This window comes from Xenia sp. Carnegie-2017, unplaced genomic scaffold (genome assembly GCF_021976095.1).
Source record: "Xenia sp. Carnegie-2017 unplaced genomic scaffold, XeniaSp_v1 HiC_scaffold_21, whole genome shotgun sequence".
Lineage (NCBI taxonomy): Eukaryota > Metazoa > Cnidaria > Anthozoa > Malacalcyonacea > Xeniidae > Xenia > Xenia sp. Carnegie-2017.
The window spans coordinates 3,099,280-3,121,415 of NW_025813484.1; the positions used below are offsets into that span (position 1 = coordinate 3,099,280).

At 35.2% G+C, this 22,136-nt stretch overlaps 4 protein-coding genes across 4 annotated transcripts in view; 1 reads left to right on the forward strand and 3 right to left on the reverse strand.

The window, feature by feature from the left end:
* The window catches only part of LOC124443748 (rho GTPase-activating protein 19-like), a 53,802-nt gene that overhangs the window by 29,824 nt on the left and 1,842 nt on the right, over nt 1-22,136 (reverse strand). The window lies entirely within an intron of this gene.
* Nucleotides 2,659-4,187, forward strand: LOC124443753 (cubilin homolog). Its single transcript, XM_046994271.1, has 3 exons — nt 2,659-3,248; nt 3,364-3,474; nt 3,697-4,187. Exons 1-3 carry the CDS (start codon nt 2,697-2,699, stop codon nt 4,066-4,068), a joined length of 1,035 nt encoding a protein of 344 aa, XP_046850227.1. The 5' UTR covers nt 2,659-2,696; the 3' UTR covers nt 4,069-4,187.
* LOC124443762 (protein FAM136A-like) lies at nt 9,273-10,774 on the reverse strand. The gene is made up of 3 exons (XM_046994283.1): nt 10,635-10,774; nt 10,201-10,338; nt 9,273-9,667 (listed from the first exon to the last, which is right to left on the reverse strand). Exons 1-3 carry the CDS (start codon nt 10,719-10,721, stop codon nt 9,464-9,466), a joined length of 429 nt encoding a protein of 142 aa, XP_046850239.1. The 5' UTR covers nt 10,722-10,774; the 3' UTR covers nt 9,273-9,463.
* Nucleotides 11,413-15,817, reverse strand: LOC124443760 (exocyst complex component 4-like). Its single transcript, XM_046994280.1, has 12 exons — nt 15,671-15,817; nt 15,409-15,490; nt 15,289-15,340; nt 14,932-14,976; nt 14,489-14,593; nt 14,046-14,147; nt 13,883-13,917; nt 13,344-13,458; nt 12,864-12,982; nt 12,576-12,671; nt 12,377-12,488; nt 11,413-11,869 (listed from the first exon to the last, which is right to left on the reverse strand). Exons 7-12 carry the CDS (start codon nt 13,888-13,890, stop codon nt 11,690-11,692), a joined length of 630 nt encoding a protein of 209 aa, XP_046850236.1. The 5' UTR covers nt 13,891-13,917; nt 14,046-14,147; nt 14,489-14,593; nt 14,932-14,976; nt 15,289-15,340; nt 15,409-15,490; nt 15,671-15,817; the 3' UTR covers nt 11,413-11,689.

The following is a 22,136-nucleotide window of genomic DNA, read 5'->3' on the forward strand; positions in this document are numbered from 1 at the left end:
CCAAGCAATGTTACAACCAACTTCTTGTGACAATGTTTCAATCAAAACTGAGCCTTTTTCTGACACTTATAATTTAAGACAACCTTAAACATGTTTTATACAATTTTTATTGGTTTATATCTTTCTGATTTAACTCTCTCGTTTACTGTTTCTCATGTATCACGAGCAAAATATACACGGGCTTCATAGCAAACAAGGATTATCTGGTTCCCTTAATTGACATGCGACGCTCTAGTTCTCAAACACAATCTCGGGGTATAGGGAAGTATGGACCAAAAACGGGATTTTTTGTTTTCAAAATTACTTGTCTTTTTTTTTAGAAGAATTCTTCTCATAAAAGAAACTAGAACATCCAAGGATACTGCAAACGTTCAAACAACTTCTGACAAAAAGTCTTAAAATTTAATGATGGCTTTCGATATATTTCCTGCATTTGTGATTCAACAAGTGGGTATTATGGTCTGACTTGCCAACAAAAATGTCCATGTTTAAATGGAGGTGTTTGCAAGACAGTTCCTACAGGTTTTAAATGTGTGTGTCCGCCTGGCTAATGACGATATGACATGACAAAATTGTTAATTTAATTGAAACAATTTATCAATAACTTCATTCTTTAAATAATTGATATTTCATATATTGTTTATTAAAAATAAGACAACAAAAAAAACATCTTTATTTGTAAGTTAATACAAATTTGACAGACATGATAGCCACAGGAACTCAATATACAAGTACAAATAAAAACTTTCGATTACAATTATGCAGACAAGCTACATTGCAAATAAAAAGCACTGATTCAAGCATCAAATACAAATTAGTTTAGTCCAAATTCTATACTATTAACGCCTTCATCTGAAGAAAGTTCTTTACGCACAATAGGTCACTTTATCGCTTCTATCAAATCCATGGACCATTCTAAGGGCCTGTTTATATGAAGCCGAGTTACCCGGCTGAGCGAGTTACTCGCCTAGCCGGGTAACTCGGCCCTTATATAAAATGAATGCATTTCCCGGTGAATCGTTTATATGACACATCCGAGTAACTTGCCTTGCCGGGAACTCGGTTTGTGCAAGCGAGTTACCCAGCTAGGCGGGATGAATTTTTCCATATAAACGCATTTGCCAGGAAAATTGGCTCTGTTGGTACGCATGCGTACTAAGCCTTGTACTTGCAGTATTATAATACAAAAACATACACATGTCATAATTTTCAATTTTATATTCACCCATTCCATTTTTGCTGCGAAACTGTGAGGCTTTTTAAAATCTCGCGTCTTAACTCGAAGTTAGCATAGCCAAACTTCATTTAAGACAAATGAAGGGAAGTACTAGCCCAGCTACCCGGTGCCATATAAACAGATCACTTTGTCAAACCCAATTGAGCCAGAGCCCTCTATAGAATAATTTCTTACAGAGGGCTCTGGGTTGAGCGAGTAACTCGCTTAGCCGGGTAACTCGGCTCCATATAAACAGGCCCTAATAGGAAACTCTTTACTAGAAAATACAGAAATGAAATCACACTAAATATATTTATTACCTTTTGTCCTAGATTATAAATTTTTAGGGCAACTGCCGTTCAATGTAAGAGACGTTCTAAACATGGATCTCGCATACAATTCAAGACAAGAAAGTATAAAACCCGTAAAATTATATTTGACGAACGTATTTTACAGAAAAACTGTTTCTCACCTCATATGCTTGGTATCCTATCCGATGGCATTAAAAATTTTGTCCATAACTGAATCTACATTCGTCAAATTTTCGAAAAACAACTCTTCATAATATTAATACATTCTGGCCAGTTTATCTGGGGTTAGCACTATTTTCCACCCAGCAAACCGCCCTTTACTTTACACAATCGGAAATAAATTAAAGATGGCGGCTAATGGGAAAGAACCAAAAGCTAAAAGGAAACCATGCATGCACTGGTGCTAGGTCGTTTTGAGATGGCGAGTAATTTTATATTTTTATAATACAGTTTTTAATATCAACATATGAAAATATTTACAGATAAATGTTGCAGTATAAATTTTCATGCAACCACCTTAAGTTATAAACTTATAATCCAGGCTGGAAAATATGTCGTTTTTCGACGATTGTGTAAAATATTATATAAAATATTATATTGTGTAAAATATTAGATTGTGTAAAATATTATATTGTGTAAAACATTATATTTCAAAGTAAAGGGCGGTTTGCTGGGTGGAAAATAGTGCTAACCTTTATCTGGCTCATTGAACTAAATTATATTTAGTTCAATGATCTGGCTGGAGTAATGGCGACGCAAAAGATGCGCACTTAAGAACTGGGTACAAGTAGGGGACAGATATTTCGCTGAGTGGCGCTTCTGTTACGTTTCTATTCTGTGCTCTAACACCACATATAACTATTTAGCATACCGATCTTTGTGTTTACCAAAGTGAATTAATTCTGAATTCTTTCCTTCTTGTGTACAATTTGCAGAGGATCGGCGGCAACAGGTTTTTTTACAGTCATCAATTAAGAGTTGTTCTAAAATTTAGACTTTACATGACGACAAAGAGTCCAAGACGACAACGAAATCAAATTGGTGTCAGCTAAATGCTGAAGGCATTCAAAAGAAAACAATGTAAAAGCAGGAAACAGAGATATAGATTCACATAACTAGTGTTGACTTTGACACGTTGCTTTATTAAACCATTAGAAAGCAAATAGAAAATGGGGCTAGCATTTAATGTTTTCTTCGTCACTTTCATAATTATTGGTACATCTGCTATTTTTACAGAAGCCAAACAATCTTCTCACTGTCTTCGTGGAATCACAGTTAAAGATATACTCATGCTTGCTGGAATCAAGGGAGCGGCTTTACTCTCCTACGTCGCCAAGATGAAGGCAGAAAATATTGATCAAACTGTCCTCTCAAGTCTAACGTATAAACAACTTGGTAACATTGGTATATCAAAGATTGGAGATCGTCACAAGTTGCACAAATTCCTTTCAAAGGATGGAAATGACTGCAACAACTCTGTGTGTAAAAACAAGGGAATTTGCCGAGATGGTTTTCGCTGTTTTTCATGCATTTGTGATCCAACAAGTGGGTATTATGGTCTGACTTGCCAACGGAAATGTCCATGTTTAAATGGAGGTGTTTGCAAGACAGTTCCTACAGGTTTCAAATGTGTCTGCCCGCCTGGCTACTCTGGTGATCTATGTAAGGTGAAATATTTAACAGAGGAAAGACTTCTTCAACTGGAGAATTCAGTGAAACAGGTAAAATTTTACTGATGGACTGACTTCATTGCGTGTGATTATAGCTTTATACATATTTAAGGTCATCAACTTTTATAGCCTGTTGAGTAAAGCAAACATTCTTCTTATTTTTTAGTTAAGCTCAAAGTTGGAACAAACCGAAAAAGAACTGGAATCTCAGAAATCTCAACTGGAAACTTTGAAACGCAACGATAGAGGAACGTGGAGGTTACGACGAACAAATGAGGCAAGTGAAAAAAATGCGGTCGTGCTAAAATCCTAATTGTCTACACATCTCAAGAAAAAAACAACACAACGCTCCTCTTCCCTTGTCAACATATTATAATAATTGCTTTAACAATGGACTGACAATGTTATACAATGAAGAAAATCTTTTGGTGAAATAGCTTTAAAAAAATAGCACTTTATCAATGTATCTACTAATCAAAGCTCATTCTATTTATCATAGATTTTGAATCAACTGGAGAAGTTACGATTGCATCTTGCAAAACCAACCTACACACAAAAAATCCCCATCATGTTCCCCCAAAACACTCGAGCTATAATAATTTCCGTCTACTGCCACTACGGGAACCACAAAGGAGCTGCTGACTTGTACTATGTAACACATCAAAAAGGAAACGACGACAGTTCGGGAAAAGTTGAAGGCTACAACTTGCATTACAATGTCCATGGAAATACATTTTTATACGAACAAATGATTCCATGGAACAATACTCTCGCAAATGAACTAGTTTTCAAAGTAACATACTCCCGCTATGAAAGTAGGAATCCTCACAGTTGGTATCGTGTTCGTTTAGTTGGCTATGTGATTGATTAACTGAGACACTAACACCAAGCAATTCTTTAAGAAATACTTAAAACAGCATATAATAGTTTTAGTGTAAGAATGTAACAATTTGTCATTATTTGTGAGATAATACAATGCTTTACATAGTATTGATCTTTTCTGTATTGTTTGAGGCCTAAATTTCCAACACTGACAAGTTATATTGCTCATAACCAAATTGCCGTTCGCTAGCAGGCTTATAAAATCATAAAGGAATATTTCGAAATTTTCAACAGACTTCACTGTTCATGACTGTGAAAATTTGGTGACATTGACGTCACTTTTTGAGCACCTAATCATTATTCAATAAAGTTTTAAAAGTTATTTACACTAAATATGTTTGAACACGATCATATTTTCTGTTTAAAAGTTACCAATATTTCATATGAAGAAAAATCTTTAATCAATCTGCTGTAATCGACAAAATGTTTCACTCATTCTTTGAAATATTTTGGGTAGAAGCTTACAATGTGTATCACAACATTCATCTACACAAACCTTCATCTCTTCTTGTAATTTTTGTCCTATATTTTATCCTGACATGATCGTGCACATCTTGAGAGGCGGTCCTATCGACAAAAACGAGTAAAAGTTACTCAAAGTTCATTTGTAAGAGCCCGTAAAGTAGTACAGATTGAAACTTGACCATGGAGGTGTAAAATTTTCAAACATTTGCTGCACATTCAAACAATTAAACATGCAACTTATGCTATGTGATAATAAATCATTCATAAATCTGGAAAGTATTGACTTTTCGTGTATATATGTGCTACAAATACATACTTACCTAAATTGAAAAGTAATATCTGTCATTTCAAAGCACATCTAATACACAAAAAAAAACATTGTGCGATAAAATGTTTTCATCGAGGTCTTTGGTCTTTATCGATATTTCAGGAAATTGCCTCAGGAAATTTTATGCAAGCACATTTTTACATGAACAAGGTCCTGCAACATTGCAAGACAGATCCTACAGGTTTCAAATGTGTCTGCCCGCCTTGTTCCTAAAGTGATCTAAGTAAGTTGAAATACTTAACTGAAGAAAGACTTCTTCAACTGGAGAATTCAGTGAAAAAGGTAAAATTTTACTGATGGACTGACATTGCGTGTGATAATAGCTCTATACATATATAAGGTCATCAACTTTTATAGCCTGTTGAGTAAAGCAAACCTTCTTATTTTATAGCTAAGCTCAAAGTTGAAACAAACCGAAAGAGAACTGGAATCTCAGAAATCTCAACTGGAAACTTTGAAACGCAACGATAGAGGAACGTGGAGGTTACGACGAACAAATGAGGCAAGTGAAAAAATTATACCTGACAAAATGTCATTACGATCGTGCTAAAATCCTAATTGTCTACACATCTTAAGAAAAAAAAGAACACAACGCTCGTCTTCACTTGTCAACAAATTATAATAATTGCTTTAAGAATAAACTGACAATGTTATACAATGAAGAAAATCTTTTGGTGAAATAGCTTGATAAAAATAGCACTTTATCAATGTATCTACTAATCAAAGCTCATTCTATTTATCATAGATTTTGAATCAACTGGAGAAGTTACGATTGCATCTTGCAAAACCAACCTACACACAGAAAATCCCCATCATGTTCCCCCAAAACACTCGAGCTATAATAATCTCCGTCTACTGCAGCTACGGGAACCACAAAGGAACTGCTGAATTGAACTATGTAACACATCAAAAAGGAAACGACGACAGTTCGGGAAAAGTTGAAGGCTACAACATGCATTACAATGTTCATGCAAATACATTTTTATACGAACAAATGATTCCCTGGAACAATACTCTCGCAAATGAACTAGTTTTCAAAGTAACATTCTCCCGCTGTGGAAGTAGGAATCCTAATAGTTGGTATCGTGTTCGTTTAGTTGGCTATGTGATTGATTAACTGAGGCACTAACACCAAGCAATTCTTTAAGAAATACTTAAAACAGCATATGATAGTTTTAGTGTCAGGAATGTAACAATTTGTCATTATTTGTGAGATAATACAATGCTTTGCATTGTAGTGATCTTTTCTGTATTGTTTGAGGCCGAAATTTCCAACACTGACAAGTTATATTGCTCATAACCAAAATACCGTTTGCTAGCAGGCTTATCAAATCATAAAGGAATATTTCGAAATTTTCAACAGACTCCACTGTTCATGACTGTGAAAATTTGGTGATGTTGACGTCGCTTTTTGAGTACCTAACCATTATTCAATAAAGTTTTAAAAGTTATTTACACAAAAATGTTTGAACACGATCATATTTTCTGTTTAAAAGTTACCAATATTTCATATGAAGAAAAATCTTTAATCAATCTGCTGTAATCGACAAAATGTTTCACTCATTCTTTGAAACATTTTGGGTAGAAGCTTACAATGTGTATCACAACATTCATCTACACAAACCTTCATCTCTTCTTGTAATTTTTGTCCTATACTTTATCCTGACATGATCTTGCACATCTTGAGAGGCGGTCCTATCGACAAAAACGAGTAAAAATTACCCAAAGTTCATTTGTAAGAGCTCGTAAAGTAGTACAGATTGAAACTTGACTATGGAGGTGTAAAATTTTCAAACATTTGCTACACATTCAAACAAGTAAACATGCAACTTATGCTATGTGATAATAAATCATTCATAAATCTGGAAAGTATTGACTTTTTCGTGTATATATGTGCTACAAATACATACTTACCTAAAATGAAAAGGAATATCTGTCATTTCAAAGGACATCTAATACACAAAAAAAAACAATGTGCGATAAAATGTTTTCATCGAGGTCTTCGGTCTTTATCGATAATTTCAGGAAATTGCTTCGGGAAATTTTATGAAAGCACATTTTTACAAGAACAAATGATTCCTTGGGATAGTACTCACTCAGATGACTTGGTTTTCAAATTTAAAAGTAACTGGTTCCTATCGTATTGAAATATGAATTGGTATCGCGTCCGCTTAGTCGGCTATGTGACTTAGTCATACGTACAGATATATGTACATATATGAGATATATTTAATGAAGGCAACAACTTATAGAAAAACAAAATTTTAAATGAAAATGCATGGATTTTCTTGTTTGAAAATTTTGTTAAATAAAATGAACTGTAGTCAATTGCTTTTGATGGGCCTTATATGTGTGTTCAGCTTGAATTGAGCATGAGCAAGCAGGTGATGAGAGAAATTTGAAAGCCTTTCAACCATGCATATAGTTTAATGAATTTTTCTTTGTCCTCTCAAAAAGAGCTTCTAACACCACATATAGCTATTTAGCATACCGATCTTTGTATTTACCAAAGTGAATTAATTCTGAATTCTTTCCTTCTTGTGTACAATTTGCAGAAGATCGGCAGCAACAGGTTTTTTTACAGTCATCAATTAAGAGTTGTTCTAAAATTGAGACTTTACATGACGACAAAAAGTCCAAGACGACAACGAAATCGAATTGGGGTCAGCTAAATGCTTAAGGCATTCAAAAGAAAACAATGTAAAAGCAGGAAACAGAGATGTAGATTCACATAACTAGTGTTGACTTTGACACGTTGCTTTATTAAACCATTAGAAAGCAAATAGAAAATGGGGCTAGCATTTAATGTTTTCTTCGTCACTTTCATAATTATTGGTACATCTGCTATTTTTACAGAAGCCAAACAATCTTCTCACTGTCTTCGTGGAATCACAGTTAAAGATATACTCATGCTTGCTGGAATCAAGGGAGCGGATTTACTCTCCTACGTCGCAAAGATGAAGGCAGAAAATATTGATCAAACTGTCCTCTCAAGTCTAACGTATAAACAACTTGGTAAAATTGGTATATCAAAGATTGGAGATCGTCACAAGTTGCACAAATTCCTTTCAAAGGATGGAAATGACTGCAACAACTCTGTGTGTAAAAACAAGGGAATTTGCCGAGATGGTTTTCGATGTTTCTCATGCATTTGTGATCCAACAAGTGGGTATTATGGTCTGACTTGCCAACGAAAATGTCCATGTTTAAATGGAGGTGTTTGCAAGACAGTTCCTACAGGTTTCAAATGTGTCTGCCCGCCTGGCTACTCTGGTGATCTATGTAAGGTGAAATATTTAACAGAGGAAAGACTTCTTCAACTGGAGAATTCAGTAAAACAGGTAAAATTTTACTGATGGACTGACTTCATTGCGTGTGATTATAGTTTTATACATATTTAAGGTCATCAACTTTTATAGCCTGTTGAGTAAAGCAAACATTCTTCTTATTTTTTAGTTAAGCTCAAAGTTGGAACAAACCGAAAAAGAACTGGAATCTCAGAAATCTCAACTGGAAACTTTGAAACGCAACGATAGAGGAACGTGGAGGTTACGACGAACAAACGAGGCAAGTGAAAAATTATACGTGACAAAATGTCATTACGATCGTGCTAAAATCCTAATTGTCTACACATCTTAAAAAAAAACAACATAGCGCTCCTCTTCCCTTGTCAACAAATTATAATAATTGCTTTAAGAATGGACTGACAATGTTATACAATGAAGGAAATCTTTTGATGAAATAGCTTGATAAAAATAGCACTTTATCAATGTATCTACTAATCAAAGCTCATTCTATTTATCATAGATTTTGAATCAACTGGAGAAGATACAACTGCATCAGGCAACTCCAACCTACACGCAGGCAATTCCAATAGTTCTTCCCCAAAACACTCGAGCTATCATTATTTCCGTTTACTGCCACTTCTGGAACAGCAAAGGACATGCGCACTTAAACTATGTAACCCATCAAAAAGGAAATGACGACAGTTCCGCGAAAGCTGAAGGCTACAACCTGCATTACAATATTTATGGAAACACATTCTTGTATGAACAAATGATTCCATGGAACACCACTCTTCCAAATGATTTGATGTTCAAAGTGACTTACTCTTATCGTGATGGTGGAGCTAATAATTGGTATCGCGTTCGTTTGGTCGGTTATGTGACTGATTAACTGAGTCTGACATATGAACGAAATAAGTTTTTAAGAGATATGAAAAAACTTCAGCTTCAGTTAGTGAAAATAGCAGCTTCAATTAAAAAATAAAAGCAGCAATTTGTGAGTAGATAAAACGCTTTGTAATCAGTTGATTCTATTGATGTGTTAATTGACCAACACTGAGAAGTTATATTGTCCAGAACATAAAATGCCTTTTGCAAGAATGATTATGACAAATATTTTCCAAAATGTCAATAGACAAGAGTTCTTCAGAAAATTTTGTTTTCACAGACATATCACCTTAATATCACTTTCCGAGTTCCTTTTCATTATTCAATAAAGTTTTTAAATTATCTTTACATTAAATATGATATTTGAACATGATCATATTTTCTGGGTAAAATTTACCAATATTGAACGTAAAAAAACTTTAATTAGTCTGCTGTAATCGAAGCAATGTTTCACTCATTCTTTGAAACAATTTGGGTAGAAGTTCACGGTGTGTATCACAACATTCATCTACACAAACCTTCATCTCTTCTTGTAACTTACTTGCCTCTAGCTGAGTAGTGTTAACTGTTATTTTGTCCTGTATTTTATCCTGACATGCTCGAGCACATCTAGACAAGCGGTCCTTACGAAAAAAGAAGAAATAATAAGCTGACTACCACATTTGTATGTAGGGTTAAAATACTTCAGTTGAAATGATGTTTAGCAGGCACTTTATGTCACTGATAAGCGGACAAGTGCCACAGACTCAGAATATCAAAAAGGGCATGCAAGTTCAACTTTAAATAAGTTTATAGCAAATGTTTTAATTTCAAATTTCGAAAGCCTGACCCAAACTATAACCCATATTTTAATCCTAACCAAAAAGCTAACTTCTATATCATTGCTTTTGCTTTTCCACTTGTTAAAAAGCGAAACAGTGTTTTGCTGTGAGTGTTGCTGTTATTTGCATTTTCTGATTATTTATAGCTATATGTGCCCACATTGTTTATGATCACTGCGATAAGACTTTTGGTGTCCAATAAGCTGCATTCTAGCCTTAATTTGCAAAGGTTTTCAAAAATCCATGAAAGGAGATACTTAACTGGTATTAAAATTCAAACAAGTTAAGTTAGTTCTAATGCCAATACCAACACACTCTGCACATCATTCTTGTACCTGAAAATTATTGATTTCCCCATTTATATACTCCTGAGCTCTTTGTGAAGGAAGAAAACATTTTGATATGCAGCCCTGAACGACTTGGGTAGTTGAAGAATCCTCACAGCAGTCAGCTGCACAAAGATGAGCCTTTCTCTAAAGATTCATTGTGCATTTCAGAGAAAGCAAATGAATTAAATAAACTAACAAATAGAACCCACGTAATAAATCATCCTTCTATAAATTACAGGCAAACAATGGCAAAATTAATCATTGGGACGAGTCCAAGTCACTCTACTCTACTGTACAGTCTCTCTGTGGTCTACTGAGTACTGTCATACTGACGAGTTGTAGAGATGACTGACGACCACGTGGTGGAAAGTTTGAACAAAATATCGAAACTCTGTTTTACAAAGGAGCGGCAAAAAGTTAACTATAAGCTGCTCCTTTACCTGCATTGGTCGTATACTATCTTTTTCCAATGAATTGAGCATACATTCCGCTTCCTTTTGTACACGAGATTGGGCATTCTCCGCCATATTGATTTTGCCTCTGGAAAATTAACTCCCCCCAGTACAACTTACAAAATCTCCCACCCCCAGTACAACTTAAAATCTCCCACCCCAGTACAACTTACAAAATCTCCCACCACCAGTACAACTTACAAAATCTCCCACCCCCAGTTCAACTTACAAAATCTCCCACCCCAGTACAACTTACAAAATCTCCCCAGTACAACTTACAAAATCTCCCCAGTACAACTTACAAAATCCAATGATTGTGTGTCATCGTCGTGCAAATAAACCTGGTAAAAACAAAACAACGATATCTGTGGACATTATTTCGCTCAAAACAGTCTTAAAATGACGTCATTTTTTTAAGGGAAAAACGGAATTTCAAACAAAGGACGTAGGAATGTTTTCCATGTTAAGGGGAGGGGAATTAATGAGAAAAGTTTGAAAATTAAATTTTCGAGAGCCGTCATTTTATAGGAGTCCTCTGTTCCTTGTTTACCATTTTGTCTATTTTTCGAAGGCAAAGGGCAAAATTTTGTTGACTATAGAGGGGTGACAGGTGACTAACACCCCAAATTGTTAACCCCAAATGGCAAAGATTGAGTTTCAGGATAAATTGCAAAAAGAAATACTCATGGGATACCTCGCAACAAAATACAACGCAATACTTTTTAACTTTGTCTGCACTTGCCTTTCGGTTAGCTGTCAAATAATGTTTGCATTTGATATCAATGAAGTTTCATGTTGAAATTTTATACTCTTTTTTATCAATTAACATGTAAAATTTTGTCTATTGATCAAGTTTTGGCCATGCATACAAGTCATGGCCAGAATATTGTATTCTTTGACCTTAATCTAAATCATTCGCTCGCTATAACTGTAAGTAATGGCTCACACACCAAAACTGTAAGACATTGTGTAGGCATGACGTCATTACTATCGCTTTCCATCATAAATCCGTGTTGAAGAACTTTATTTACGCCACCAAAAACTTAAACAGTAGTTTGTTGATTAACCTTCAGTTCCCTTAAGATCTCTTTCAATTTCGTCAATCTTTGTCGATGTCCTTCCTTGTCAATGACAGTTTGACTTCGGGCGTGTAGATTCAAGATGTTCTCGTATTCAGCATCGGTGTACTTTGCTCCTTGTTCAACCAGTCCGACCAAGAAGTCCTTTATAGTGCAATAGAAATACAACACGGAATGAACATGTAATAAACAGACACGTTGTTGTTTTGGATTTGATTACGTAATACTTTGGTTGAAAAACAAATTAAGTTAATACAAATATGAACGACAAATACATAAGTGGATGATAGTTTATTTAAGAATGAATGCCAGTTAACCTAATCTTGGGCTATAGTTGTGGATATTTGAACAAATGAAAACAGGATGCAAATGAAATGAATGAAGTTGTGAGGCTAGCCGATTTGAAGTTGAATTTTCGTAAATTTAACCACAGGGCTATTTGATCAAAGTTCAAGTAGACAGCTACAAGCAAAACGTTTGAAAAACATAGCCAAAAAAAGATTTCTAAAGGCATATTTAAGGTTTCACAGGACACAATGATCACTTTTCGATCTACAACTGTTGACAATCGAAGACAGGGTTCGACTTTGCGACGAAGCAAAAAAAACTGTTTTCATTATGTAGCTAAGTCTTTGAAAAATGAATACTCACCCCTGGAATTTTGTACAGCAAATCATAATAAAGTCTTGCTTTATCGAGGTCTGGTTCACGGGATTGTGTTATATTCAGGAGATTTTGCTGAATGGCGAAAATGTTTCTCGACCTGTTCAAAAGTTTTAAAAGCATAAGAAAATAGCACACTATTTAAATGCCATGCTCGTCAGCATTTCGAGTGGGAAGTGCAACCTACATCTTCTTGGTGCCATTGGCGTTCATTTTTTTAATATATGGTGCGGCAGAAATGATGAGCATTGACATCATGTGACCAAGTCCTTCAAACATATATCTAGAAAGTAAAAACCGAATTATTTGGTGTTCCAAGTAATCGCGCGGTATATTAATATTTCGACGGGAAATTGGCATTCCTACAGCACCCCATCTAATCACGGATAGAGGGGTGCACACCCTTCTGCATCCCTTCCTACAGTACATCCATATCTGCAAATGCTAAATAAGAAAAAAAATCATATTCACTGACTTAAACTTGTGAGGCGCCAAGGTAGTGGAGACAATGTCTTCTAAAGCAACCAGGTCTTTGTTCATATTGATAACCAATGTATCAGCATCAACTGACTCTACACTGCAAACGTAACTCCTCTGCAATGTAGATGATGTTAAACTTTGATCAATTTATTTGGTAAGTTACATAAGTCAGAAGACAGTCCATTTTACATTACTTTCTCACGTAATGATGCGAAGTTCGTTTGAAAGTTCAAATATTATCCAATCATCATGCATTGTGAACTTGAACTGGCAATTTGATTGGACGATATATGATCTTCGCAAAGAAATCTGAACTTTAGAAAAACCTATGCAACATTACGTGAAAAAATAGCGTGAAGAGAACAATGTAAAACACCTAAGATCTTCGCAATCTGCAATATATGATAAAGTATTGTTTACATACGAGTGAAAAATTTAAGCCATAAGACTTCATCGTGCAAAATTAAACGCATACCTGCTTCAAAGCTTGCATTAAATAGTAGAAACAATGACAGCGTATTTCCAAATGCAAAACCAAGAGGCATAGTTCAGCAAGATTTTGAAAATCTTGTCCAAGATCACTCAAGGCTCTGGATCAACAAGAAAGATGAAATTCGGTTTTCGTATTAAATAAGCTATCGTTTAAGACTTTCTACGAACCACACGAATGGCAAACTCGTGCAAACATTAATGATAGCTAACTTTCATAATACAGTATAAAAAACGCGGTACACAGTCTTGTACAGTCAAGTAGTCTTGATTAAGAGTGACGAAGCTAGTCCAAATTCTGAATATGCAAATTGTTTAGTATGTTTATGTCTTTTGGTTTAATCAGTTAAGAAAATTAATTTTCACTTATTGTTCATTCAGTGAATCAACATAAAACATGTGTCTTGCAAGATTAAAACGTTAGGCCATCAAAACTAAATCGAAAGACTCTTCGTTGATACGAATGCGCGCAACAAACACCAACTTATACCTATATCTTATGCACAGAACAAATTATCAAAATACCTCAACATGTCTTCGGATAGAGGAGGGATCTCTTGCTGAAAAGTAAAACAAAAACATAAAAATCAATGCTAAATACATGTGGCCCATGATTCAAATCATTATCTCAAATCGAAATCGTAAATCAGAGGAGTAAGCCAAATGATTAATCCAAATCCATACACACCCCTTTCAATTTGTCAGATGATACATGCGAGACAACATTTATCCCCGTCGTGCTAGCGCTTATGTTGCTCGCAAAGGATTTAATGCGACCAACGAGCCATTCCTAAAGATGATAATCAATCATTACTATCGTTTGCATAGCTCAAGATGACATATAAATTATTTACTGTGTTCCACCAGCGAGAGTATTAATTTACCATAACATATTGTTGCAACGTGTGGTAATCAAATCTTTTGTATAGTTAAAAAGACAGCAGAGAAATCATGGGAAAATCTTCGGTATCATGTCTAACCTCAGTCACAAAATGTTTTTCCTTGCTCAACCAACAGTGAAAATGTTCATTGGCATTACGGGAAAAGCTTGTCACGAAAGCGTATTTAGAAAACATGCGCCATAAAAAAATACGAATAAACGATAAGGTATACGAAAATTGACCAACATACAATGCTCTCTTGTAAATTTGCCTAGGTCTTGAGATCCACAAGATCCAGGATGACTTCATTCTTCTTGATCACATTTTCAACAAGCTTATTAAGGATTTCTGATTCCTAAAAATACCACAGCAACGTCGCCAATGTACGTTGATATTCTTTCCCTTTCAACAGCATATCGTAATATAAGTGTAGACAAGAAAAAGCGCGAAGAGTATGATGGTATAAAAGATAAATAGTAGGACTACTTTGCTATGAAACTTTTTGCTGTATTTATAATTAGATTAATGACTACCGTTAGCCAGCTCAGTGTTCCTATTGGTCAGAAAATACAATAAGCAGGCAGCCACTATTGATGGAAACATGCGCAATACGATATGCACGCACAAAATATTGAATAGAGTGAGTACTGGGACTAGTGCTTATTTCTTATACTGTACATGAAAACAGCTAACCTTTTCGTTTCTCATTCTGATTGCTTCAGAGTTTTCTTCCATTTCCTTCAATATATTAAAATATACTGTAGTATACGAGTTAAGAATATAATAAACGACGAATTAGGACATTAAAATCGTTCTTTTCTGCATAAATAATGACAAATAAAATTTACTTTTTATGATAGATCAATACAACATAACGCAAGAAAAGAAAGTTTCTGGTGTGATGTTTGATGATGCTTCCTTTTTTGCTGATATTATCCCCCCCCCCTTAAACTCCTTTTATCCACTGGCTGTCAATATCTGTTAAACATCTTCGTCCACCTTAGAGTGATAAAAACTTCCAATGTAAAAATAAACTTGAGCTATACCAACCTTTTTTCTGTGTTTGCCAGGTCCGTGAACGTTCGTCCAGTTAGGCAACGACCTTCAAACATACACATAATATATTTGAAGATATTCTCCGCAGCTCAATTATATAAAATAACTTTTCACCTCAATTCATGGCCAATTTCCTTCGCCCAAGTTGCACTGAGGATAGGCGACGTTGAATTGTTTTGAGAAATCTTAACAATGGCTGAAAAACAAACGTGTTTTGTTTTCATAATAATAAGACCCAGGCCAGTTTCAACGTCCAAATGTGTGCTTAGCGCATAAGGCGTATGAGAACGTGGAAGTTTGTAAGACTCCACACAATAAACTTAACTTAACTACATAATATGAAGCAGTTGCATAAGTATAGCAAAAATTCCCTCACTGTTATAAGCAGCCCAACAGGTATCCTTGTAGTTGCGTAAAACGGCACAGATCATGTTCATGAATGTTGATGCGTGAAGGGGCAGAGCGAGCATGGAGCTTTTCAGATCTTGAATCATTTCCTCAACCAAAACGGTGCTCTTTTGAAAAAAGAAAACAAATGTGTGCTGTAGCAAAAATGCAAATTTAGGAACGACAGCATCGTTATCGATCGACATTATGATGAATCGCAGGGAGAATTTTACCAAGATTACTTGCAATGATTACTAAAAGATAATTGGTTGAGCAATTTCACAATGGTAACTTGTCGCTAGTCTCATATAGAGTCATGGTCGGCAGTACAGTTAAACAATGGTAACTCGTCGCTAGTCTCAAAGTAGTCACAAAATACAATGTTTCAAACGAAAATGTTTTTCTTTGTTTGAAAATGTTGTAGAAGTTGTAGAAGTAAAAGGTTTTGTAGTCAATTGCTTTGTTATGTCTTTTGCAAGTTTAACATGAGCGAGCAGATGAAAGAGAAATTTGAAGGCCTTTCCACGATATAATTTCATGAATTTTTGTTTGACCACGTAAACGTTAGGTCACACGCAAAAGGTTCTCAATATATAAAATAAACGCGTAGCTTATATTACGAGTGGCGTAACAAAGTATTCACGAGTTTGATACGCATTTGTCAAAACAAGCTTAAGAAGACAAGTTTGCTATGAGCATATACAAGCACTAAATTCAGAGCTCGCTCTGTCAAAAATTAATTGAGAACTAATCTGAGCTTGCGTAGTCATCTCCACCAACTCTCCAAGTTCATGGTCATGGCAACGACCAGCTGTATGTACTAGTACCGATTACGGAGTAATTAGCTCGCTCAGTCACAAATTTTCAAATAAATAATCTGCGCATGCGCAGTCGAATTGACCAGTTGCCCAAGTTCATGGTCATGGTACCGAACAACTGCATCTACTAGCACCGATTTTGAAATAAATAGCATGCTTAGTAACAATTTAATAGAGAAATCATCTGCGCATGCGCTCGAGTATGCGCAGTTCACTCGAATACTTGTTCATAGTCTTGGCAACGACTAACCTTATGTACTTGCACTACATTTGTTGCAATTAGCTCACTTAGTCGCAAATTATTAAAGAAATCATCTGGGCATGCGCAGTAGTGACTTTAATAATACCACAACTTTCGTAAGCCTTTGAATTTTGTATATATATATATATATATATATATATTTATATAAAGCTACAACTTCATCTAATAGATGTCAACTAGCAGTGGAAGCTGGATGCCCAGACTTCGGTCGCGACCGCACTCTCCCTGCGTACCCCGAGCAAAGCCTATCGCAGGTGATCTCGGGTCTGATGGGCAGAAGCTTTTGCATCTCCCAAGTACGATAGCGTGGAGGGGCCGAAATCTCCTACCGAAACGTTAACATGCGGCGTTCTAGTGCCTTGCGCTTAAGAAGGTATCGGGAAGCATGTACCAAAAACGGGTTTTTTTTGCTTTCGAATTTTATCTTTTTGTTTACAAAATAAACCAAGCAATGTTTCAACCAACTTCTTGTGACAATGTTTCAATCAAAAACTGAGCCTTTTTCTCACACTTATATTTTAAGACAACCTTAAACATGTTTTATACAATTTTTATTGGTTTATATCTTTCTGATTTAACTCTCTTGTTTACTGTTTCTCATGTATCACGAGCAAACCATACACGGGCTTCATAGCAAACAAGGATTATCTGGTTCCTTAATTGACATGCGACGCTCTAGTTCTCAAACACAATCTAAGGGTATCGGGAAGTATGGACCAAAAACGGGATATTTTGTTTTCAAAATTACTTGTCTTTTTTCTTTACAAGAATTCTTCTCATAAAAGAAACTAGAACATCCAAGGATACTGCAAACGTTCAAACAACTTCTGTCTTTTTGACTTAAAATTTAATGATGGCTTTCGATATATTTCCTGCATTTGTGATCCAACAAGTGGGTATAATGGTCTGAATTGCCAACAAAAATGTCCATGTTTAAATGGAGGTGTTTGCAAGACAGTTCCTACAGGTTTCAAATGTATGTGTTTGCCTGGCTTATGACAATATGACATAATGACAAAATTGTTAATTTAATTGAACAATTTTTCAATAACTTCATTCTTTAAATAATTGTTATTTCATATATTGTTTATTAAAAATAAGACAACAAAAAAACATCTTTATTTGTAAATTAATACAAATTTGACAGACATGATAGCCACAGGAACTCAATATACAATTACAAATAAAAACTTTCGATTACAATTATGCACACAAGCTACATTGCAAATAAAAAGCACCAATTCAAGCATCAAATACAAATTAGTTTAGTCCAAATTCTATACTAATAACGTCTTCATCTGAAGAAAGTTCTTTACGCACAATAGGTCACTTTATCGCTTCTATCAAATCCATGGACCATTCTAAGGGCCTGTTTATATGAAGCCGAGTTACCCGACTGAGCGAGTTACTCGCCTAGCCGGGTAACTCGACCCTTATATAAAATGAATGCATTTCCCGGTGAATCGTTTATATGACACATCCGAGTAACTTGCCTTGCCGGGAACTCGGTTTGTGCAAGCGAGTTACCCAGCTAGGCGGGATGAATTTTTCCATATAAACGCATTTGCCAGGAAAATTGGCTCTGTTGGTACGCATGCGTACTAAGCCTTGTACTTGCAGTATTATAATACAAAAACATACACATGTCATAATTTTCAATTTTATATTCACCCATTCCATTTTTGCTGCGAAACTGTGAGGCTTTTTAAAATCTCGCGTCTTTACTCGAAGTTAGCATAGGCAAACTTCATGTAAGACAAATGAAGGGAAGTACTAGCCCAGTTACCCGGTGCCATATAAACAGATCACTTTGTCAAACCCAATTGAGCCAGAGCCCTCTATAGAATAATTTCTTACAGAGGGCTCTGGGTTGAGCGAGTAACTCGCTTAGCCGGGTAACTCGGCTCCATATAAACAGGCCCTAATAGGAAACTCTTTACTAGAAAATACAGAAATGAAATCACACTAAATATATTTATTACCTTTTGTCCTAGATTATAAATTTTTAGGGCAACTGCCGTTCAATGTAAGAGACGTTCTAAACATGGATCTCGCATACAATTCAAGACAAGAAAGTATAAAACCCGTAAAATTATATTTGACGAACGTATTTTACAGAAAAACTGTTTCTCACCTCATATGCTTGGTATCCTATCCGATGGCATTAAAAATTTTGTCCATAACTGAATCTACATTCGTCAAATTTTCGAAAAACAACTCTTCATAATATTAATACATTCTGGCCAGTTTATCTGGGGTTAGCACTATTTTCCACCCAGCAAACCGCCCTTTACTTTACACAATCGGAAATAAATTAAAGATGACGGCTAATGGGAAAGAACCAAAAGCTAAAAGGAAACCATGCATGCACTGGTGCTAGGTCGTTTTGAGATGGCGAGTAATTTTATATTTTATAATACAGTTTTAATATCAACATATGAAAATATTTACAGATAAATGTTGCAGTATAAATTTTCATGCAACCACCTTAAGTTATAAACTTATAATCCAGGCTGGAAAATATGTCGTTTTTCGACGATTGTGTAAAATATTATATAAAATATTATATTGTGTAAAATATTAGATTGTGTAAAATATTATATTGTGTAAAACATTATATTTCAAAGTAAAGGGCGGTTTGCTGGGTGGAAAATAGTGCTAACCTTTATCTGGCTGGAGTAATGGCGACGCAAAAGATGCGCACTTAAGAACTGGGTACAAGTAGGGGACAGATATTTCGCTGAGTGGCGCTTCTGTTACGTTTCTATTCTGTGCTCTAACACCACATATAACTATTTAGCATACCGATCTTTGTGTTTACCAAAGTGAATTAATTCTGAATTCTTTCCTTCTTGTGTACAATTTGCAGAGGATCGGCGGCAACAGGTTTTTTTACAGTCATCAATTAAGAGTTGTTCTAAAATTTAGACTTTGCATGACGACAAAGAGTCCAAGACGATAACGAAATCGAATTGGTGTCAGCTAAATGCTGAAGGCATTCAAAAGAAAACAATGTAAAAGCAGGAAACAGAGATGCAGATTCACATAACTAGTGTTGACTTTGACATGTTGCTTTATTAAACCGTTAGAAAGCAAATAGAAAATGGGAAAAGCATTTAATGTTTTCTTCGTCACTTTCATAATTATTGGTACATCTGCTATTTTTACAGAAGCCAAACAATCTTCTCACTGTCTTCGTGGAATCACAGTTAAAGATATACTCATGCTTGCTGGAATCAAGGGAGCGGCTTTACTCTCCTACGTCGCCAAGATGAAGGCAGAAAATATTGATCAAACTGTCCTCTCAAGTCTAACGTATAAACAACTTGGTAACATTGGTATATCAAAGATTGGAGATCGTCACAAGTTGCACAAATTCCTTTCAAAGGATGGAAATGACTGCAACAACTCTGTGTGTAAAAACAAGGGAATTTGCCGAGATGGTTTTCGCTGTTTTTCATGCATTTGTGATCCAACAAGTGGGTATTATGGTCTGACTTGCCAACGGAAATGTCCATGTTTAAATGGAGGTGTTTGCAAGACAGTTCCTACAGGTTTCAAATGTGTCTGCCCGCCTGGCTACTCTGGTGATCTATGTAAGGTGAAATATTTAACAGAGGAAAGACTTCTTCAACTGGAGAATTCAGTGAAACAGGTAAAATTTTACTGATGGACTGACTTCATTGCGTGTGATTATAGCTTTATACATATTTAAGGTCATCAACTTTTATAGCCTGTTGAGTAAAGCAAACATTCTTCTTATTTTTTAGTTAAGCTCAAAGTTGGAACAAACCGAAAAAGAACTGGAATCTCAGAAATCTCAACTGGAAACTTTGAAACGCAACGATAGAGGAACGTGGAGGTTACGACGAACAAATGAGGCAAGTGAAAAAAATGCGGTCGTGCTAAAATCCTAATTGTCTACACATCTCAAAAAACAACACAACGCTCCTCTTCCCTTGTCAACATATTATAATAATTGCTTTAACAATGGACTGACAATGTTATACAATGAAGAAAATCTTTTGGTGAAATAGCTTTAAAAAAAATAGCACTTTATCAATGTATCTACTAATCAAAGCTCATTCTATTTATCATAGATTTTGAATCAACTGGAGAAGTTACGATTGCATCTTGCAAAACCAACCTACACACAAAAAATCCCCATCATGTTCCCCCAAAACACTAGAGCTATAATAATTTCCGTCTACTGCCACTACGGGAACCACAAAGGAGCTGCTGACTTGTACTATGTAACACATCAAAAAGGAAACGACGACAGTTCGGGAAAAGTTGAAGGCTACAACTTGCATTACAATGTCCATGGAAATACATTTTTATACGAACAAATGATTCCATGGAACAATACTCTCGCAAATGAACTAGTTTTCAAAGTAACATTCTCCCGCTATGAAAGTAGGAATCCTCACAGTTGGTATCGTGTTCGTTTAGTTGGCTATGTGATTGATTAACTGAGACAATAACACCAAGCAATTCTTTAACAAATACTTAAAACAGCATATGATAGTTTTAGTGTAAGAATGTAACAATTTGTCATTATTTGTGAGATAATACAATGCTTTACATAGTATTGATCTTTTCTGTATTGTTTGAGGCCTAAATTTCCAACACTGACAAGTTATATTGCTCATAACCAAATTGCCGTTCGCTAGCAGGCTTATAAAATCATAAAGGAATATTTCGAAATTTTCAACAGACTTCACTGTTCATGACTGTGAAAATTTGGTGATATCGACGTCACTTTTTGAGCACCTAATCATTATTCAATAAAGTTTTAAAAGTTATTTACACTAAATATGTTTGAACACGATCATATTTTCTGTTTAAAAGTTACCAATATTTCATATGAAGAAAAATCTTTAATCAATCTGCTGTAATCCACAAAATGTTTCACTCATTCTTTGAAACATTTTGGGTAGAAGCTTACAATGTGTATCACAACATTCATCTACACAAACCTTCATCTCTTCTTGTAATTTTTGTCCTATATTTTATCCTGACATGATCGTGCACATCTTGAGAGGCGGTCCTATCGACAAAAACGAGTAAAAGTTACTCAAAGTTCATTTGTAAGAGCCCGTAAAGTAGTACAGATTGAAACTTGACCATGGAGGTGTAAAATTTTCAAACATTTGCTGCACATTCAAACAATTAAACATGCAACTTATGCTATGTGATAATAAATCATTCATAAATCTGGAAAGTATTGACTTTTCGTGTATATATGTGCTACAAATACATACTTACCTAAATTGAAAAGTAATATCTGTCATTTCAAAGCACATCTAATACAAAAAAACATTGTGCGATAAAATGTTTTCATCGAGGTCTTTGGTCTTTATCGATATTTCAGG